General features: G+C 38.4%; 1 protein-coding gene and 1 long non-coding RNA gene across 5 annotated transcripts in view; one reads left to right on the plus strand and one right to left on the minus strand.

Moving 5' to 3' along the window:
- Nucleotides 1-17,362, plus strand: part of LOC122453161 — a 92,162-nt gene that overhangs the window by 45,333 nt on the left and 29,467 nt on the right. The window lies entirely within an intron of this gene.
- Nucleotides 11,396-17,362, minus strand: part of GDA (guanine deaminase) — a 100,197-nt gene continuing 94,230 nt past the window's right edge. For both annotated transcript variants that reach the window (XM_043487028.1, XM_043487029.1), the window contains 3 exons: nt 16,272-16,299; nt 15,196-15,295; nt 11,396-12,226 (listed from right to left, as the gene is read on the minus strand). In XM_043487028.1, the coding sequence (XP_043342963.1) occupies nt 15,225-15,295; nt 16,272-16,299 (99 nt within the window). In that variant the 3' untranslated portion in view covers nt 11,396-12,226; nt 15,196-15,224. The remainder of the gene's footprint in view (nt 12,227-15,195; nt 15,296-16,271; nt 16,300-17,362) is intronic.

Below are 17,362 nucleotides of genomic sequence, written 5' to 3' on the forward strand. Positions count from 1 at the left end.
AACAGGGAATCTTGATCAATACCAATGACATAGCCTCTTTTTGATGGAGAAGTTGTAAATGTCTACATCTCTAGGCAAACCCACGTCTGTCCTCAAAGCCTTAAAACACAGATCAGGTGCATTTCATTTTTTTCCCCTAAAGACAAATCCTTTCTAAGATAATCAAGTCTCCAAATAATAATGATCAGTTTTCATTACAGTAAGTAAATAGTATACAGTCGTCTCTTGTATCTAAAGGTATTGGTTTCTAAGATCCCCACAGATACCAAAACTGTGGATGCTCAAGTCCCTTATATAAAATGGCCAGTATAGGTGGCCCCCTCTTACCTCTGGGATTCCATATCCTTGATACAAAGGCCTGACTATATGTATCAACCTATTATCTTCATGGACAGAAAAAAATGTGAATCAGCAAATGTGAAAACATTTTTATTGACCTGAAGATATAGTAATTTTAGGAAAGCAGATAGTTGACATTGTTTTCAGTTATTGTCACAGCAAGTTGCCTCTGAAACTCTTATAATTGGACTGAGTGGCACCATAAATGACACTTGAGATATATGCAAAGCTTGTCATTACCTTTAAAATTCACAAAGGCAGATCAGTTTAATATGCTTTATTCATTTTCTCGGTTGAACACTGGGTTATATCCCAGTTGAATAAAGCATCTGATGTACTCCGATTTGCATTTTTGCACACAACATACTTTCCAGTTCTACCTCATTTACATCACTGTGATTGTGTCAGTTTCTTACATAGGGAGGACATTAGTCATGTTCATTATCAGCTAAATAATTTGACCCAAATGACAATAATAAATCATGCCCGACTCAGACAATTGAAATATCAGAATTTTTAACTATGACCTGCTTAGCTTGGGCAAAAGACCCTTGGTCCTAGCTATCCTAACTGTTCCTCCCTCCCAGGGAACATAATATCAGACATGTTAGGAACTGTCACTGTGCATTCTCTTTGTTAAATTAGTATATGTGGACAATTACATATATCTGATTTAGTAATAAAATGTGGATTTGTGTATGATCTCTAATGAACAGCTTATATGTGATCATCAAAACAAAAATCTACAGAAATGTGTGTCAGTAACAAGCCAGAGACCATGAAATTCTGAATCAGTTTGAAGCCCAAATCAAGAGTGTTCACTGTTGCCTGCCAGCAATTCAAACACCATAGAAGTATATAAAGTGTAATTCAGTTACTAACCTGTCTGCCCTCCAATCTTCCTTCTTTGAAGTCAGCAAATATTGACAGCATGTGTGTGTATGTATGTATATACATATATATGTGTGCATGTGTGTGTGTATATACAGGAAATGGCAACCCACTCCAGTATTCTTGCCTGGAGAATTCCATGGACAGAAGAGCCTGGAGGGCTACAGTTCATGCAAAAGAGTCAGACATGACTTGGCAACTAAACCACGACATAAGCTGTGGGGCTGAGGAAAGCCTGTGGGAAGCAGCCCAGGCTGGGCTCCTAGCCACGTCACCTCAGCCTGAGTCAAGAGCTAGAGAAAATAACTGATGCCCAGTTGTGGGGAAAGCTGTGTTCCTTGGAGTTCCTCTTAGAATGTCCTCCAGCGCCCTCTACCAATGAAACTTAATATTGTGTCAACTGCCAAAGGAAGAATGTTTAAAAGGTCAATTGCATTTTCACAGATTAGGCAAAAAGGATGAATTTGAGGTTGACAGGCAATAAATTGATAACTGCCATAACTGTACATACTACTCTGTCAGTTTGAGTTGTCGATTAAACTGTAAAAAAATTCCTCAAGTAGAATGGCTTAAAACAACCACTGTTTTATTTTCTCTCAGGAGTCTGTGGGTTTATAAAGCTTAGCTGTGGAGTTCTTCTATTCCGTGTGATGGCATCTGGGACTGACGTCATCTGGAGGCTCTCTTGGTCTAGAATAGCCAAGGTGGTGCTGACATGTATGGCATTAACTGGGATGCTGGAAAAATTGTCTCCCTCTCTCCTGTCTCCATGTAATTTCAGGACTTCATCTCTATGTGGTCATTCCAAATTGTTTCCTTAATAAATTTCTTCAACCATACTTCTTAAATTGTGGCTTAGAGCTCCCCCAAAGCACAAAAGCAGAAGTTTATAGGTTTCCTTAAGGCTCGGGCCCAGACCAGCACAGCGTCTCTTCTACTGTATTCTGTTGATCAAAGTAAGACAAAGGTCTAGCCCAGACTCAGCATATAAGGGGCATGAATACTGGGGAGCATGGGTCATTAACATCCACCTTTGGACACTAGCTTGGCCACCTGATTTTTTTTTCCTATAAATAGGATTAGTATTGCCTGACTCTCAATTACCATCACTATTGAGGTATCATCACCTAATAATGTTACAAAGATGAAATAAGGCATGGGAAGCTCTCTGGTGACTACCTGCTCAGGATGAAAGGAAGCAGGCTCATCAATTTGAAGATGGTACAAAACTGGTATGCATGTAAATTCTGGTTCTAAAGACTAATAAGTTGAAAAGATAAACTGACTCTAACACCATGCACTTCAGTAGGGGTTAAGGAAAAGTCCTGTAGTTGGATCTGAAACTCCAGTGGAAAAAACATGGGTGATAAGAGGACATAGGACCTAACAGAGCAGTGTGAAAGAGAATGAAAAGTTTAGGCAGACAATAAAGCTCAGTACGCACCTATAGTGTTGTGTGGTCAAATACCAAAAGTAGATTAAAATCTTGTATCTAAAAACTTTTTTCAAAAATTCCTTAAATATTAGTGGAATATTAATAGGCATCTTATGGAGAAAAATGTATGGAAGATGGTTCTGTGGCCTGAGTTTCATAAATAATATGTAATACAAAGGTAAAAAAAATTACTGGGTCACAGAATCACCTTCCAACCATGTTGAAGAACTCCTCAAAATCAGTAATATGCTATAATAAATAGTGAATCTTTAGGGGAAAGGGGACATGGATAAAGGTTGTGGTATTTCCCAAGTTTATTTGGCCACAGAAACTTTTTTTTCCTGAGGCATCTCCCAGGACCTGTATTCTGGGGGAACATACTTTGAGGAACATTGGTCCAGAATGAAGGATTTGATATTTGTATCTCTCTTTGCTGGCCACTCATGTTTAAACCTACCTCTCATTTATGGCAGTGTATTTAAAGGGGGTAATGGACTATCTGAATATTGTTCTGGGAGAGGAGATCTTTTTTTTTTTTTAATTTGCTATTTTGTATTGGGGTATAGCTAATTAATGGGATTCCCTGGTAGCTCAGCTGGTAAAGAATCTGCCTGCATTGCAGAGATCTGGGTTTTATTCCTGGGTTGGGAAATTTCCCTGGAGAAGGGATAGGCTACCCACTCCAGTGTTATTGGGCTTTCCTGGTGTCTCAGACGGTAAAGAATCTGCCTGAAATGCAGGAAACCTGGGTTCGATCCCAGGGTTGGGAAGATCCCCTGGAGGAGGGCATGGCAACCCACTCCATTCTTCTTGCCTGGAGAATCCCCATAGACAGAGGAGCCTGGCGGGGTACAGTCCGTGGGTTGCAAAGAGTCAGACACGACTGAGCAACTAAACACAGCACATAACTGATTAACAATGATGTGATAGTTTCAGGGGAAACTGGCGGGACTCAGCCATACATATACATGTATCCATTCTCCCCCAGAGAGAGGGGGTCTTGATGATGAAAAGATGAAGAACAGTGAAATGTAAAATACTGAGGATGCTTCATCTTGAGAAAAAAAGTGCTTCAGGGGGACATAGTGGATATCTTCAAATATGTGAAGATTGCTGCATGCAGATGGAGTAGACTTGTTTTTATAAGGGTTAACAATTGAAAGGTTAATGGGTTGGAAGGCCAGAGGTCCCCAAGCAGCCGGAGGAAATAAACTGCAAGGGGCAGACTTTTTTTTTTTCCTTGAAATTTTGTGTAGAGAAGAAGAAAAAAAAGTCTGCATAGTTTATTTCCTCTTACCACTTGGGGACCTCTGACCTTCCTACCTGTTAACCCTCTCACAATGGGATGAGGTAGGCCAAGTGGTTGCAAAGTTTTCTCTGTTCAAGAAAGGATTTTCCAACTTGGAGGTCCAAGAATGGGAAGAGCTTTGAGATGTAGTCTTGAGCCCCCCATCACTCTCAGGGCTTACACAAAGTTGTATCTCCATGGTTGGAGATGTTAAAGAAGAGATTCAGGTTTCAGCTAGCTGGCCAAACAAGGTGATCTTTAAAGTTTCCTTCCAAATCTGAGATTCTAAGACTTGACTCTTAATATCCTTCTTGGGACCATTACAAGCACCATTCTCCATTTCTCTGATGATGATTTCATTTGACTATCTAACCATGGTAGAGGGGTTGATGCCTTTAACTGGTAATTGGTTTGCATAAGCCAGAACAAGTTTTATGGTTTGAATCATGCATCTAAAGTATTGACCAAACTCTAAGCAGTGTTGGTGAATTTTATTATGGTGAATGTGTAAAACAGTTTGTACTTCATTCCTACTTCTGAGCCAGCTTTAGTATGCCCATGGAAATTCATTATTTTGCAGTATTTCCACAAGTAAGGTTCCTTTCTGATGGACAAATCTTTGCCTTTTATCTTCTAAGTACCGAATTGATTCAACAAGCCATTTTGGATATCATATTTTTTTCCTTATGAAATTGCCTTTATTAAGGACAATAACTAAATTACATTGATTTCTATCAAGAATGTAATTTCACGTGTGGTCTATTACAGAGTCTGGATTCAACCTAAGAGATTATTAATTTCCTTGTACAGTAAAAAAAATTCCAACTTCCTGCTAGAAAAATAATACTCTACATTTCCTTGTCTTGCTTAATTCTTTTATTAAAATTATGAATTTATATTTTTCTGAATATCAAGATAAAATGAATTTAGCCTCTTTTTTCCTCTGCAACTTGACCCTTTTGGAGGGAGACCTTGTTTCACAGAGCAAACTGTTCAAGTTTTGGCCACTAGGTGGTGCACTGGTTAAACATTTTCTCCATCTTCCTGGATCGCTTGCAGTTATCAACTTGTACTTGAAAAAGACCAATTTGTACTTTGTACCAAGAGGCCAGTTTCATTCACTTTGAACTAATCGTATATATTCTTGCCATTTTGGCAAGTTAACTCAGTTTTTTTGGCTCTTTCCCATGTATACATGTTATTGAACATTTTGTTTGATTTTCTCCTGTTAATCTGTCTTGTAATATGCTCAGTCTCTAAGTCTTGTCTGACTCTTTGGGCCCCATGGACTGTAGTCCTCCAGGTTTCTCTGTCCCTGGGATTTTTCAGGCAATACTGAAGTAGGGTAGCATTTCCTACTCCAGAGGATCTTCCTGACCAAGGGATGGAACCCACTTCTCACGAGTCTCCTGCATTGGCAGACGAGTTCTTTAGCACTGTGCCACCTGTCTCGGGTCAATTTAATTCTTAGACCAGCCAGAAGAACCTCGAAGGCTAGAGGAACGTTTATTCCTTCCTGACAAAGTGCACACTGTTTTCTATTGTTATTATTTCAATCTTAGTTTTACTTGTCACTTTTAAAAGAAAAGTAGCAGGAGAGGAAGTCAGGAAAACCTGTTCCTCCTCGGAGTGGGAAGTAGATCTAGTTGGGGTGTCCCACCTGTGGAAAACTGGTGCTATCCTATCAAAGACTGCAGAGTCACTTGTTTGTTCCCTCCTCTTGTAAACCACTAGACATTCAGCTACTAGTGGCAGGTAACTGAGAAGCAGGCAGGAGGTGGCAGCTATTTAAGTGCAGAGGATTATTCATAGGTAGTTAGTGGATTAGTGGAAACATAAAGAATATTAAAAGGGTAATCAGATCAACTAATTGTGGTACCAGAAACTTGTTTCACCTCACTGGTAAAGACTTTTAACTTGTTGTCAGAAGGGCATAAGGAAGACACCTCACCCCTCAACTCCCATAGTAGCCTTAAGTAATGTTTGCCAGGATAACAGCTGCCTGAGAAGGAATTTTAAAATTCCATTTTAATATGGCAGACAAGTCTTTATTCAAGAGTTGTGAGATTACCAAAAATAAATAAATAAAGCCAAATAGGATTTAATAGAATAAATTTAAGGAATTTTATGGGACCCATGACAAGTACACACAGGCCCTTTGGGACCCTCAACTGCAGGTGAAAAGAAGTTATCAAGAGGCCAGCATAGCTGCTCTCCTCCGGGCCACACAGTCTCTTGTCTTCGCTTCTCTGCAGAGGTCTGCCCTGTTCTACAGTACTTCTCTCTACAGACTGAATCTGCTTACCCATCTGGCTCACTGATGGCTTTCCACAGCTGCTCCCAAGTGGAAATATATACTCAGCCTCTGAAAATAATCTAGTATAAACCCACTTGGTTTATTTAGGTCTTGAATTATAATTCTAAAAGCTTCCCTTGTGGCTCAGCTGATAAAGAATCCACATGCAACGCGGGAGACCTGGGTTTGAGACCTGCAAATGCTAGGAAGAGATCTTTGGATCTAGCTTGAATCAAATACAAATACTTGGCCAACTGTCTGTGATGGTGGGGAGGGGGAGAGCATCCTGTGTGGAGGAAATGATTGTCACCTTTTGTGAGGGACAGTTCAGCAATGGCCGCTTGCTGGCAGGAGAGAGTGTGCAATTTTTTTTTCCCATAAGTGAAGACTTTTGACTGCATAAAATTTAGAAACATTTAAATAGCAAAGAATATCTTAAGCAAAATAAGGGCTAAGAAAAGTTACAAAAAAAATAGTTGCAAAATGTTAACTCCCCTAAAATAACCAGAAAATTCAGGATTAAATTAATAAAAATTTTACTAAGTTTGGCTGGGGGTGTTGTTATTTAGGTCTTTTGTTTTTTTGGAGGGGGGAGTTGCACTGTTTTTGAAAATGAAAACTTGATATAAATATTAAGTATCTTTTATAGATTTCTAATAAAAACTCATAGCATATAGAAATGATCTTTATTATTTCAAATGTCTTCATCCAGTCATGTCAAACCACCCTCAATTATGGTTTAGTATAGTGGACTTTTTATTTCAATCAAAATAAAATAATTACACCTTCTGATTCTAGATGATATAAAAAAATAATTTTTATTTATCTAGAAATAAAACCGAAGTGAGAATAATGTATTCATAAGAATTATATTTAAACCATCTATATTTGGAAAATACTGTTTTAGGCAATAAGAGCAAATATAGCATTAATTAAATAACAGCAGTTAAACTAAAAAGGTAAATCAAAATTATTTTCTCAAAGAGACCTGGATTCAATCCCAGGGTTGGGAAGATCCCCTGGAGGAGGGCATGGCAACCCACTCCAGTCTTCTTGCCTGGAGAACCCCCATGGACAGAGGAGCCTGGCAGGCTACAGTCTAAGGGGTTGCAAAGAGTCAGACACGACCGAGCAACTAATAGAACTACCACAGCATGGTAGTTCTATTTTAGTTTTCTGAGGAACTTCCTTACAGTTTTCTATAGTGGCTGCACCAACTTACATTTCCACCAACAGTGTAGGAGGATTCCGTTTTCTCTACATCCTCTCCAGCATTTGTTATTTGTAGACTTTTTGATGATGGCCATTCTGACTGGTATGAGGTGATACATCATTGTAGTTTTGATTTGCATTTCTCTGATAATTAGTGATGTTGAGCATCTTTGCATGTGCTTTTTGGTGATGTATATATCTTCTTTGGAGAAATACCTGATTAGATCTTGTGCCCTTTTTTTGACTAGGTTGTTTGTTTTTTTAAATTGAGATGCATGAGCTGTTTGTATATTTTGGAAATCAATCCCTGTCGGTCACATCATTTACAAATATTTTCTCCCATTCGGTGGGTTGTCTTTTCATTTTGTTTATGGTTCCCTTTGCTGTGCAAAAGCTTTACAGTTTAATTAGTTTCTATTTTAATTATTTTCATTACTCTAGGAGGTAGATTCAAAAAAGATATTGCTGCAATATTTATGTTAAAGAGTGTTTTGCCTATGTTTTCCTCTAACAGTTTTATAGTATCCAGTCTTACATTTAGGTCTTTAATCCATTTTGAGCTTATTTTTGTGTCTGATGTTACAGAAGGTTCTAACTTCAATCTTTTACTTGTAGCTGTCCAGTTTTCCCAGCAGCACTTACTGAAGAGACTGTCTTTTCTTCATTCTGTATTTTTGCCTCCTTTGACATTGATTAATTTACCATAGGGTGCGTGGGTTTATTTCTGGGCTTTCCATCCTGTTCCATTGATTTCTGTTTTTGTGCCAGTACCATACTGTTTTCTTTTTATTTATTTGGCTGTACTGGGTCTTAGTTGTGGCATGCGGACGCTTCAGTCTTCACTGTGGCATACAGGTTCTTTAGTTGCAACATGTGGGATCTTTGGTTGGGACATTCGAACTCTTAGTTGCAGCATGTGGGATCTAGTTCCCTGAATAAGAATCGAATTTGAGCCCCCTGCATTGGAACAGAGTCTTAGCCACTGGACCACCAGGGAAGTCCCACCAAACTGCTTTTATTACTGTAGCTTTGTAGCATAGTTTGAAGTCAGGGAGCCCAATTCCTTCAGCTCTGTTTTTCTTTGATTTCTTTCATCAGCATCTTACAGTATTCAGAGGACAGGTCTTTTGATCCCTTAGGGAGATGTATTCCTAAATACTCTTTTTGATGCATTGGTAAAAGAGTTATTTCCTTCATTTCTCTTTCTGATCTTTTGCTGTTAGTGTAGAGGAATGCAACAGATTTCTGTGTATTAATTTTGTATACTGTAACCTTATTTATCCTGTAACTGAATTCATTGATGAGCTCTAGTAATTTTGTAATTTTCTTGTTTCTGAAAAGTGAAAGTTGCTTAGTTGTGTCTGACTCTTTGCAACCCCATAGACTGTAGTCCTGCCATGCTCCTCTGTCCATGGAATTCTCCAGGCAAGAATACTGGAGTGGGTAGCCATTCCCTTCTCCAGGGGATCTTCCTGACCCAGGGATTGAACCCGGGTCTTCCACATTGTAGGTAGATTCTTTACCATCTGAGCCATTAGGGAAGTCCCAAGAATACTAGAGTGGGTAGTCATTCCCTTCTTGAGTTCTAGTAGTTTCATAATTTTCTTGTTTCTAGTTGTGGACTTTTCTTTTCTGCCTTTACCATTTACTGTGAAGCTGATTTGGTGCTGAATTCTTTTAGCTGTTGCTTGTCTGTAAAGCTTTTGATTTCCCTGTCAAATCTAAACAAGAGCCTTGCTGGGTAGAGTATCCTTGTGTGTAGGTTTTCCCCTTTCATTATTTTAAAAATATCATGCCACTACCTTCTGGCCTGCAGAGTTTCTGCTGAAAAATCAGCTGATAACCATATGGGGTTTCCTTTGTATGTTATTCGTTGCTTTTCCTTTTTTGCTTTTAGCATTTGCTCTTTATCCTTTTGTCAGTTTGATTACTGTATGTCTTGGCATGTTCCTGCTTGGGTTAATCCTGTATGGGACTCTCTGCTCCTGGACTTAGGTGACTGTTTCCTTTTCCATGCTAGTGAATTTTTCAGCTATTATCTCTTCAAATATTTCCTCAGGTCCTTTTTCTCCCTCTTCTGCTTCTGGGACCCCTATAATGAAAATGTTGGTGGGTTTGATGTTGTCTCGGAGGTCCCTTAAACTGTTTTCCTTCCTTTTCAGTCCTTTTTTCTTTACTCTGTTCCACAGCAGTGATTTCCATTACTGTCTTCCAGCTTACTGATCCTTTCTTGTGCCTCATTTATTCTGCTACTGATTGCTTCAAGTGTATTTGTCATTTCAGTTATTGTATTCTTCAACTCTGGTTGTTTTTTATATTTTTTCTTTGTTAAAAAAAAAAAAAACTTCTTGTAACTTCTTGCTATGTGCGTCAATTCTTTTCCTGAGTTTTTGATTGTCTTTACAATCAAAAGTAAAGAGTTCTTTACTGTGAACTCTTTCTCAGGTAGATTGCCTATTTGCACTTTACTTAGTTATTGTTTTAGGGTTTTGCCTTGTTCATCTGAAACATATTCCTTTGCCATCTCTTTTGTTTAAATTTCTATTTGTGCTTTATGTGTTTAGTAGCTTAGTTATGTTTCTTGACCTCAGAGAAGTGGCTTTCTGTAAGGGATGCCCTAGGTGTCCCTCCCAGAAGTACAGTCTCCTCTCACCACCCAAAGGCCAGGGATGAGGTAGGTTCTGATGTGTTTACGTACTCAGCTCTGCAGGATCACCATTTTCTTGCTTCTGGTATCTGCCCCTTAGTGGGCGAGGCTGGTCTAGAGGCTTGTGCAGGCTTCCTGGTGGGAGGGGCTGATGCCCACCCACTGGTGGGTGGAGCTCAATCTGGCCCTTTGGTGGGCAGGGCCATGTCAAGGGGCATGTCTAGAGGTGACTGTGGGCTCAAGAAGTCTTTAGGCAGCCTGTCTGCTGACGGGTCTATGTTCCTGCCCTGATGATTCTTTGGCCTGAGGCGCCCCAGCCCTGGAGCCTACAGGCCTTTGGGTGAGGGCAGGCTTTGGTGCTAATGATGCAAGCAATATATCTGCCTCCTGGAAGAGTTCAAGTAGGTGTACATTCACCAATATTTCCGCCACCAGGTTTTATGACCCCAGACAGATCCACAGTCACCCTCCTCCCAACTCCACAAGAGGGCCTCCAAGACCAGCAGATAAGTCTGGCCCGGCCTCCTAGGAAGTCAGCTGCTTTTGCTCTGCGTGCTGGTGTGCACGAGACCTTGCGTGCACCCTCCAGAAGTGGAGCCTCTGTTTCCCACACCCCCCACCCCTGTCCGGTGGAGCGCCTACAATCAAGCCCCACTGGCCTTCAAAGCCAGATCTGCTGAGGGCTCCTCCATCCGATGCCAGACCTCTAGACTGGGGAGCCTGATGTGGAACTCAGAGCTCTCAGCTCTGTGGGAGAATTTCTGTGATGTAATTAGTCTCTAGTTTGTGGGTCACCCACCCAGGTAGTATGGGATTTAATTACATTGCAAAGTACACCCCTCCTATTATCTCGTGTGGTTTCATCTTTATGTCTTTGGATGCAGAGTATTTTTTGTGGTAGATTCCAGTCATATGAAATATCAATTATGCTTAAATCAGAGGCAATACTAATCTGAATCTAAAGGGATGAACATTATAGCTCAGCTTAATTTTTAAAAACCTATGTATGGTGACTATTATAGGATAGAAGATACATGTTGGCCCATAGTCAAAATATTCTATTTTTCCTACAGTTTATGATTTCTTTTTTTTTATTGAGATAGTATTGGTTTATAGTATTATATGTTTCATGTGTACACCATGCTCACCACAAAATTTTAGTTTCCATCCATCACCATACAGTTGACCGCCTTTCAGTCTCTTAAAGTTCATGTTAAAAGGAGAAAAACACTGTAAAATGAATCTCACTTCTATCAAACTGACAGAACTCACAACAACAGAAACATATAAACACAAAACCTCATTTATTTTTGTTTGAAGCAGAGAGAGATCACTTAGCACAGGAGCAATAAATAAATCATATAAATATTGAGGGAAAATGTTCCCATGAATACACACATGTATATATTCTTAACAGCAGCGATCAGAAGTTTAATACAATGTAAGGTAGTTTTCAATTTTAAGAAAATGCTTTCTGACAGACTTTTGAGTATGAAGTAAACAGGTAAATCAATACGATATATCACTTATGGTTCAAGTCACTTGAATCCTGTGGACTGTGGAAACCATCTTGGGATTTACATTTAGTGTCAGGATTGGCCTGTTCAACTTTTGCATTTCACTCAGTTTGGACCAGCTTTACAAATTAACCCCTCACCTCTTGATCTTTCACACTCAGGACTATAGGAGGGGAAGGAAGGAGGGGCTGAGAGTGAGAACATGCAGGAGGCCAACCCCAGGGTTTCTAACATGTGTCAGTTCATTTCTGCACTTCTTCCCATACTTGAGAGACATTAAAGTCTCAGGGCCCAAAGTCATACCTACAGTGGCTAAATAGGTCTGAAACTGCAAAGAAAAAAACCTTAAAAATTTACAGTCCACCAATTTGAAAATTACTTCAAGACACTGCCCATGACACATTTTTTAGTCTACTTTTTAATAACTCAGAACACTTTTTTAAAACAAACAAACAAACATATGATTGCTTGCATCATCACCTCTGTCCAGTAGGCTACAGGAGCATCCAGCTCTGAGTATCTTCCGTGAATAGCAAGCACAGGGTAGAATTGATACAACGGGGCTTCTAGCTGGCTTTTAAAGCTTTCCATATGTCTGGCTCTGAGGTGAAAAAATGAAAAACAGGAGGAGTATGGAAGGGAGTAAAGATTTAAAATTATTTGCTGGATCTCACAGCCATTGTTTCCCTGCTGAGATCTCAGTGGTAGCTACAGACAGGGATATTCAAGGCCACACCTCAGATCAACTACGTATAACAGGGGTGTTTCCCATCAACTTCCTTGACCAGGCAGAATCCTCACAGAAATAAAAAGAGATCCAATGGGGTTCAATGATCATAATATTAATTTAGAAAGACCTCCTTCTAGCATGAAGGAAGCTTATTCCAAGATATTCTCTTGGATTCTAAAACCTTCAGCAATTAAATCAGAAGAAGCTGGGCTAATAAATAAGGAGACAGACTTTCCTTGGTCTCAGTTTATAATTACAAGGACAATCTCTCCTGTTCTAATCCTACATTTTACTCTCTTTCGAAAATTAAATTTACATTGGCTAATTAGCCTGCTTTTGTGTTCTGGTTGCAAAAATATTTTTAAATGTATGGTAGTCTCTACTATCAAATACATTTTTAGCTGTTAAAGTACATTCTATTAAAAATCTCATGAAACCCAAGGCAAATAGTGCAGAGTAGGGTGAGGGGGCTGTGAAGATATTTTAATCCTTCCTTTGCTGTCTGAGAGCAAAATATTCAAAATAAAGTGACAAACAGAATTGACTTGGAATACTGCCTCTCTGCAATTCAAAAGTCAACCCACACTGAGCAAAAGCAACATTTCAAAGTGCAGAACATCTGGGCGTGTGTATGTCTAATGCCTGCATTACCACAAAAAGCATATGCGAGATTCAGCAATACTGTACTTGGGGAAGTAAAACACATAAGTGATGCAGGGAGCTCAAATTTTAACACATTCTATTTTTACTAGAAAAGAAATTCAGGTTCTAATATATTATCAGGGCTAAATTTAACATTTGACAGGCTGGTTGTATATGGCCATTCTTCCTGCTTCTGATGCTACACTTACATTTACTGCACATGAGTCCTAGATCTAAATGAAAACTGATGTTCAGCATCAAAATGTACATCCTTAGGGAAGGTAAAGGTGTAGGATCTTTTCAAGGCTTAAGAACAGCTTCTGCCGATTAGCAGATCTTGCACGTCATCCAAATTCCTTTGCCCACTCATGTGGGTTAGACACTAGGGTAACCAAGTTCCTTTGGCAGGGATTGGGGAGATAGAACAGAAGACACCTGCCAGGACTAGGGAGAAATGGAACAAAATTTGGTGGGGCATCTTTGACATGGCTCTGTAGCTAGGAATTCTGGAAATACAGAGACTAAGACTGGAAACTGGGTTTTTACTGAGTTAATACCTCACAACAGAAACTCTACAAAACCAAAATTTGTTCTGTCTTTACGTGTAGTGTGTACACAAGTCTGGAAGTGTTTCCGAGGGGTGAGGGGCCAGAGACTGAGCAAATGACTACTGAATTAGCATAACTGTATAAGAATAAAATTTATAGTACCAGGGAAGAAATTTTCTTCTTCATTCTGTAGTTATGGAGTTAGTGATATTACATATAGTTCTCTACTATGAGGTGATAATAAGGAGTCAGCTCTAAGCCCTAGGTATGAGTGTTATCATATATTAAGAAAATCTCCTTTTTCTTGTTGGTTTATAGGGTTTGGAGTTAAATGAGAAAAATATAGCATTTAAATAACATTCATATCAATTTTTCTTAGGGATTTTATCATAAAGTCATAATTTGTTTTTAATTCTAGGTTATAGGAAAGCACACTATATTAGGAAACATAAAAACACTATTTGTTTACTATTTCTAGATGTCTAGTACAGATTAAGTCCTATTAATATAAACATTAGTGGGCCATCTAAATATTTTTCATCATCCTAGAATTCTAATGTCTTGAAAATTATTGGGAATTAAAAAGGCAAGATAAAATTGAAAATAGAGTAATTTCAATATGCAGGGTTTAAAGATTTTTAATAATATTTATCTAATAGGATTTGTCCTTCATTTTAAAGTTCTAACAGATTGACATGAGTATTAAATTCTCAACAACTATGGAATAGTTCTTTGGGAGGACAGGTCATCACAATGCAACCCTTCCTTTTAGTATTGACACCTCCTGGATGCCCAGAACTTGCCCCAATTTATGAAGACACCAATCTACACAACAGTGCAGCATGGAATTTGTTTTTCTGATAAAACTGAAGCAATAATAGCATCACACAATTGTACTCTAAGGTATTTCAAAGTACACAAAAATACAGCTATTTATGCTATGTAGTTATGTGAATAATATTCCCAAGAGACGTTAAATCTTTAATACCCAACTTCTGTCAAACACTTAGAAGCACAGAACTATATTAAGAAAGCGTGTGGCATTCAATTTCTGACATTTCATCCTGTAAGAAGGCGAAGCACAACAATAACACGTCTCTGAAATGCAAATGCCATTAAGTGCAAATTTCCAGAACACAAGGTCAATCTAGAAACACATTTTAAAATTCAACAGATTCACTTTTTAAATTAGTATGCTCAGTATATAATTTTCAAACACAATCCGAAGTGATTTTCCAATGTTTTTCATAGTCTTAACTTTTTCTCCCTTGTAAAAATATATTCACTGGTTCATTTTTCTGTTTTCCAATTTTCACATTTACTAGCTGAAACTATCTAACCTTATAGGAATATCCTTTTTTCTCCATGTTTCCAAATGTGAAATAGATTTTATTTAAATCCCATAAGAAGAACACCACCAGTAATAACATTCCCTTATGTTTGAGCTTTAAAGTAAACCTTAAACAGTTCTAAAAGGAGAAATTTTTAATCCTCCTAACCAGAGCTGAGAATTAGCACAACTTCCTTCAAACAGTTTGTCAAGTGAATACTGTAACTAGACACAGAAGGAGATAGTCACCCCGAGAACAAGGGACTGTTTTTTGACTTCCTCACTCGACCTGGGCACAAGAAGATACAGAACTGCGTTACCCCAGGAAAACTTGTAGACGCTGAGGGTCTTACACGGAGCTCGAAAAGGGAACCACCTGCTTTCCGCCCACATACACCTCCTCAATATTTCGGTCATCTCCTGAAAGAAGCATCAAGGAATCATTGTTTATAACCTGAACAGGGAGACATGATCAATAGAAAATGCAGCATCTAATCTGAGGACTAGAGCCTGAAGTACACGCCTAAAGCAGAATTCACGTAAAGTTGAATCGACCCTCCATCACTGTCCTTTTAGCTAGAATGAGTGGTTTCCATTTCCAGCCCTAGTTGTAAAAGAAATACTTATCTTTACGCCCCAGAATAATACTCAGCATGGTGAGATGAAGGGCTTGCAAGAACTGAGCTTCACAAGAAATACCACATGTGTCTCTCCCACTCTAAATTCACTCAGAACTCAGAGGTCACTCAATGGAGTGAGAGGAAGAATAGAATCTTCTATACTATTTACTTCTCTCTCTATCTCTCTCTCTCTCTTTCTCAATAGAATTGAATGTGAGTATGTTTAAAAAACAAAAACTGGCTTCCCTGGTGGCTCAGTGGCAAAGAACCCACCTGCCAATGCAATGGGTTTGATCCCTGGGTCGGGAAGATCCCCTGGAGAAGGAAATGCAACCCACTCCAGTATTCTTGTCTGGGAAATCCCATGCACAGAGGAGCCTGGTGGGATACATCCCATGGGGTCACAAAAAAGCTGGACACGACTTAGCGACTAAACACCATGTTAAGAAAGCGCGCATGGAGAGACTCCACCACAAACTTCTCACACACACAGCGTGGTGTCAGAACAGGTGTAGGGGGAAGTACAGGGTGATCTCGTCTTACCTGCCATTCCTCAAGTTTAGGGTCTAATACTATGTTCTCAAAGAGCGTGTTCATTTCAAATAGTGCCTTTAAATATTGTACCACAAATGGGCTCAGTGCTAAGGAATGCTAAAAACAATAATAAGTCTAAGCAAATGATCACACATAATGCTTAACATATGGTACAATATATGCAGAGAGCATACCAAGAGACAACAGAAGATTTTATTTAGCATAGAGACATATATACCTACCTAGATATAGGAACTTCTGGATAACAGCCTAAAATGAAAAATAAAGATAATAATAAAAAAGAGTATTTTCTGCACTTAGAAAAGCAAATTGACAATGAATAGTGGTTGGCAAAACCCAGAAATATGAACTTATTTCTCGATGGCAAAAATCTATTTTTATTTTTTTCTAAACACAGACTTTTTTTCTTTTGTAAATATATATATATATATATATAGCCCACAGAGGAGAAAAATGCTGTACATTTTAATGCCCAAACTTATTTATATATTTACATAAAAGATGCTATCTTGATTATCACTGTCTGTTTGCAGTTCCACATGTAAATTTCTTTAGTCCTGCATTCCACATCAAGCAGTTACAGTGAAAATATTTTTTTTTCTTTTTTTTTGGAAAATATTTTTAATTTAACCCCTAAAGAGGTCTTGAGATAAGATACATAATCCATCCATTTAACAGGTACTATAATTCCTTCTGTTGTGTACTTTAGCCTGGCTAGAACATAGTCCCAGAAATGGACACACTGGTGTCTGTCTATTCCAATAACAGAGCTGGGTAAAGGGGAAGAAATTATTTGTCACCAACAATCCAGTATCCCAAGTCAAAATACTAAACTATGGCCAAAAGTACATAACTCTATCACTGGAACTAGCTTCTATGGCTAATAGTCACTGTCTCACTTAAGCTGGCATCCAATGAACACCCTAAAATCTACTTTTATTAATGAAAAAGAAATGGTCTTTTGCCTGAAAAAATAAAAGTACTGATTATTAACAAATGTTTCCAACGCCTGAAAGTTCTTAATATATAACCTTGAAATCTTCAGAGGGAAAGTGTTAACATAAATAATTTAATATAATGATTTAAATATTTTAAGAGGTGTATAAGACAAAAAAAAAATGCCTGGATGAATGGGACTGAACCCTATTCCCAGAAACTCACTCTAATATTCCAGGAAATTTACTCAATCAATAAAAAGTAAAAGATTAAGTAATAGAAAAATAACTAATGCTGTTAACTTCAAATAATCCAGCACTTTTCTTCTAAAAACCTCAGTATGTTACATTCAATATCACACTTACTCTCATAAGTG

Source organism: Cervus canadensis, chromosome 14 (assembly GCF_019320065.1).
Source record: "Cervus canadensis isolate Bull #8, Minnesota chromosome 14, ASM1932006v1, whole genome shotgun sequence".
Classification (NCBI taxonomy): Eukaryota; Metazoa; Chordata; class Mammalia; order Artiodactyla; family Cervidae; genus Cervus; species Cervus canadensis.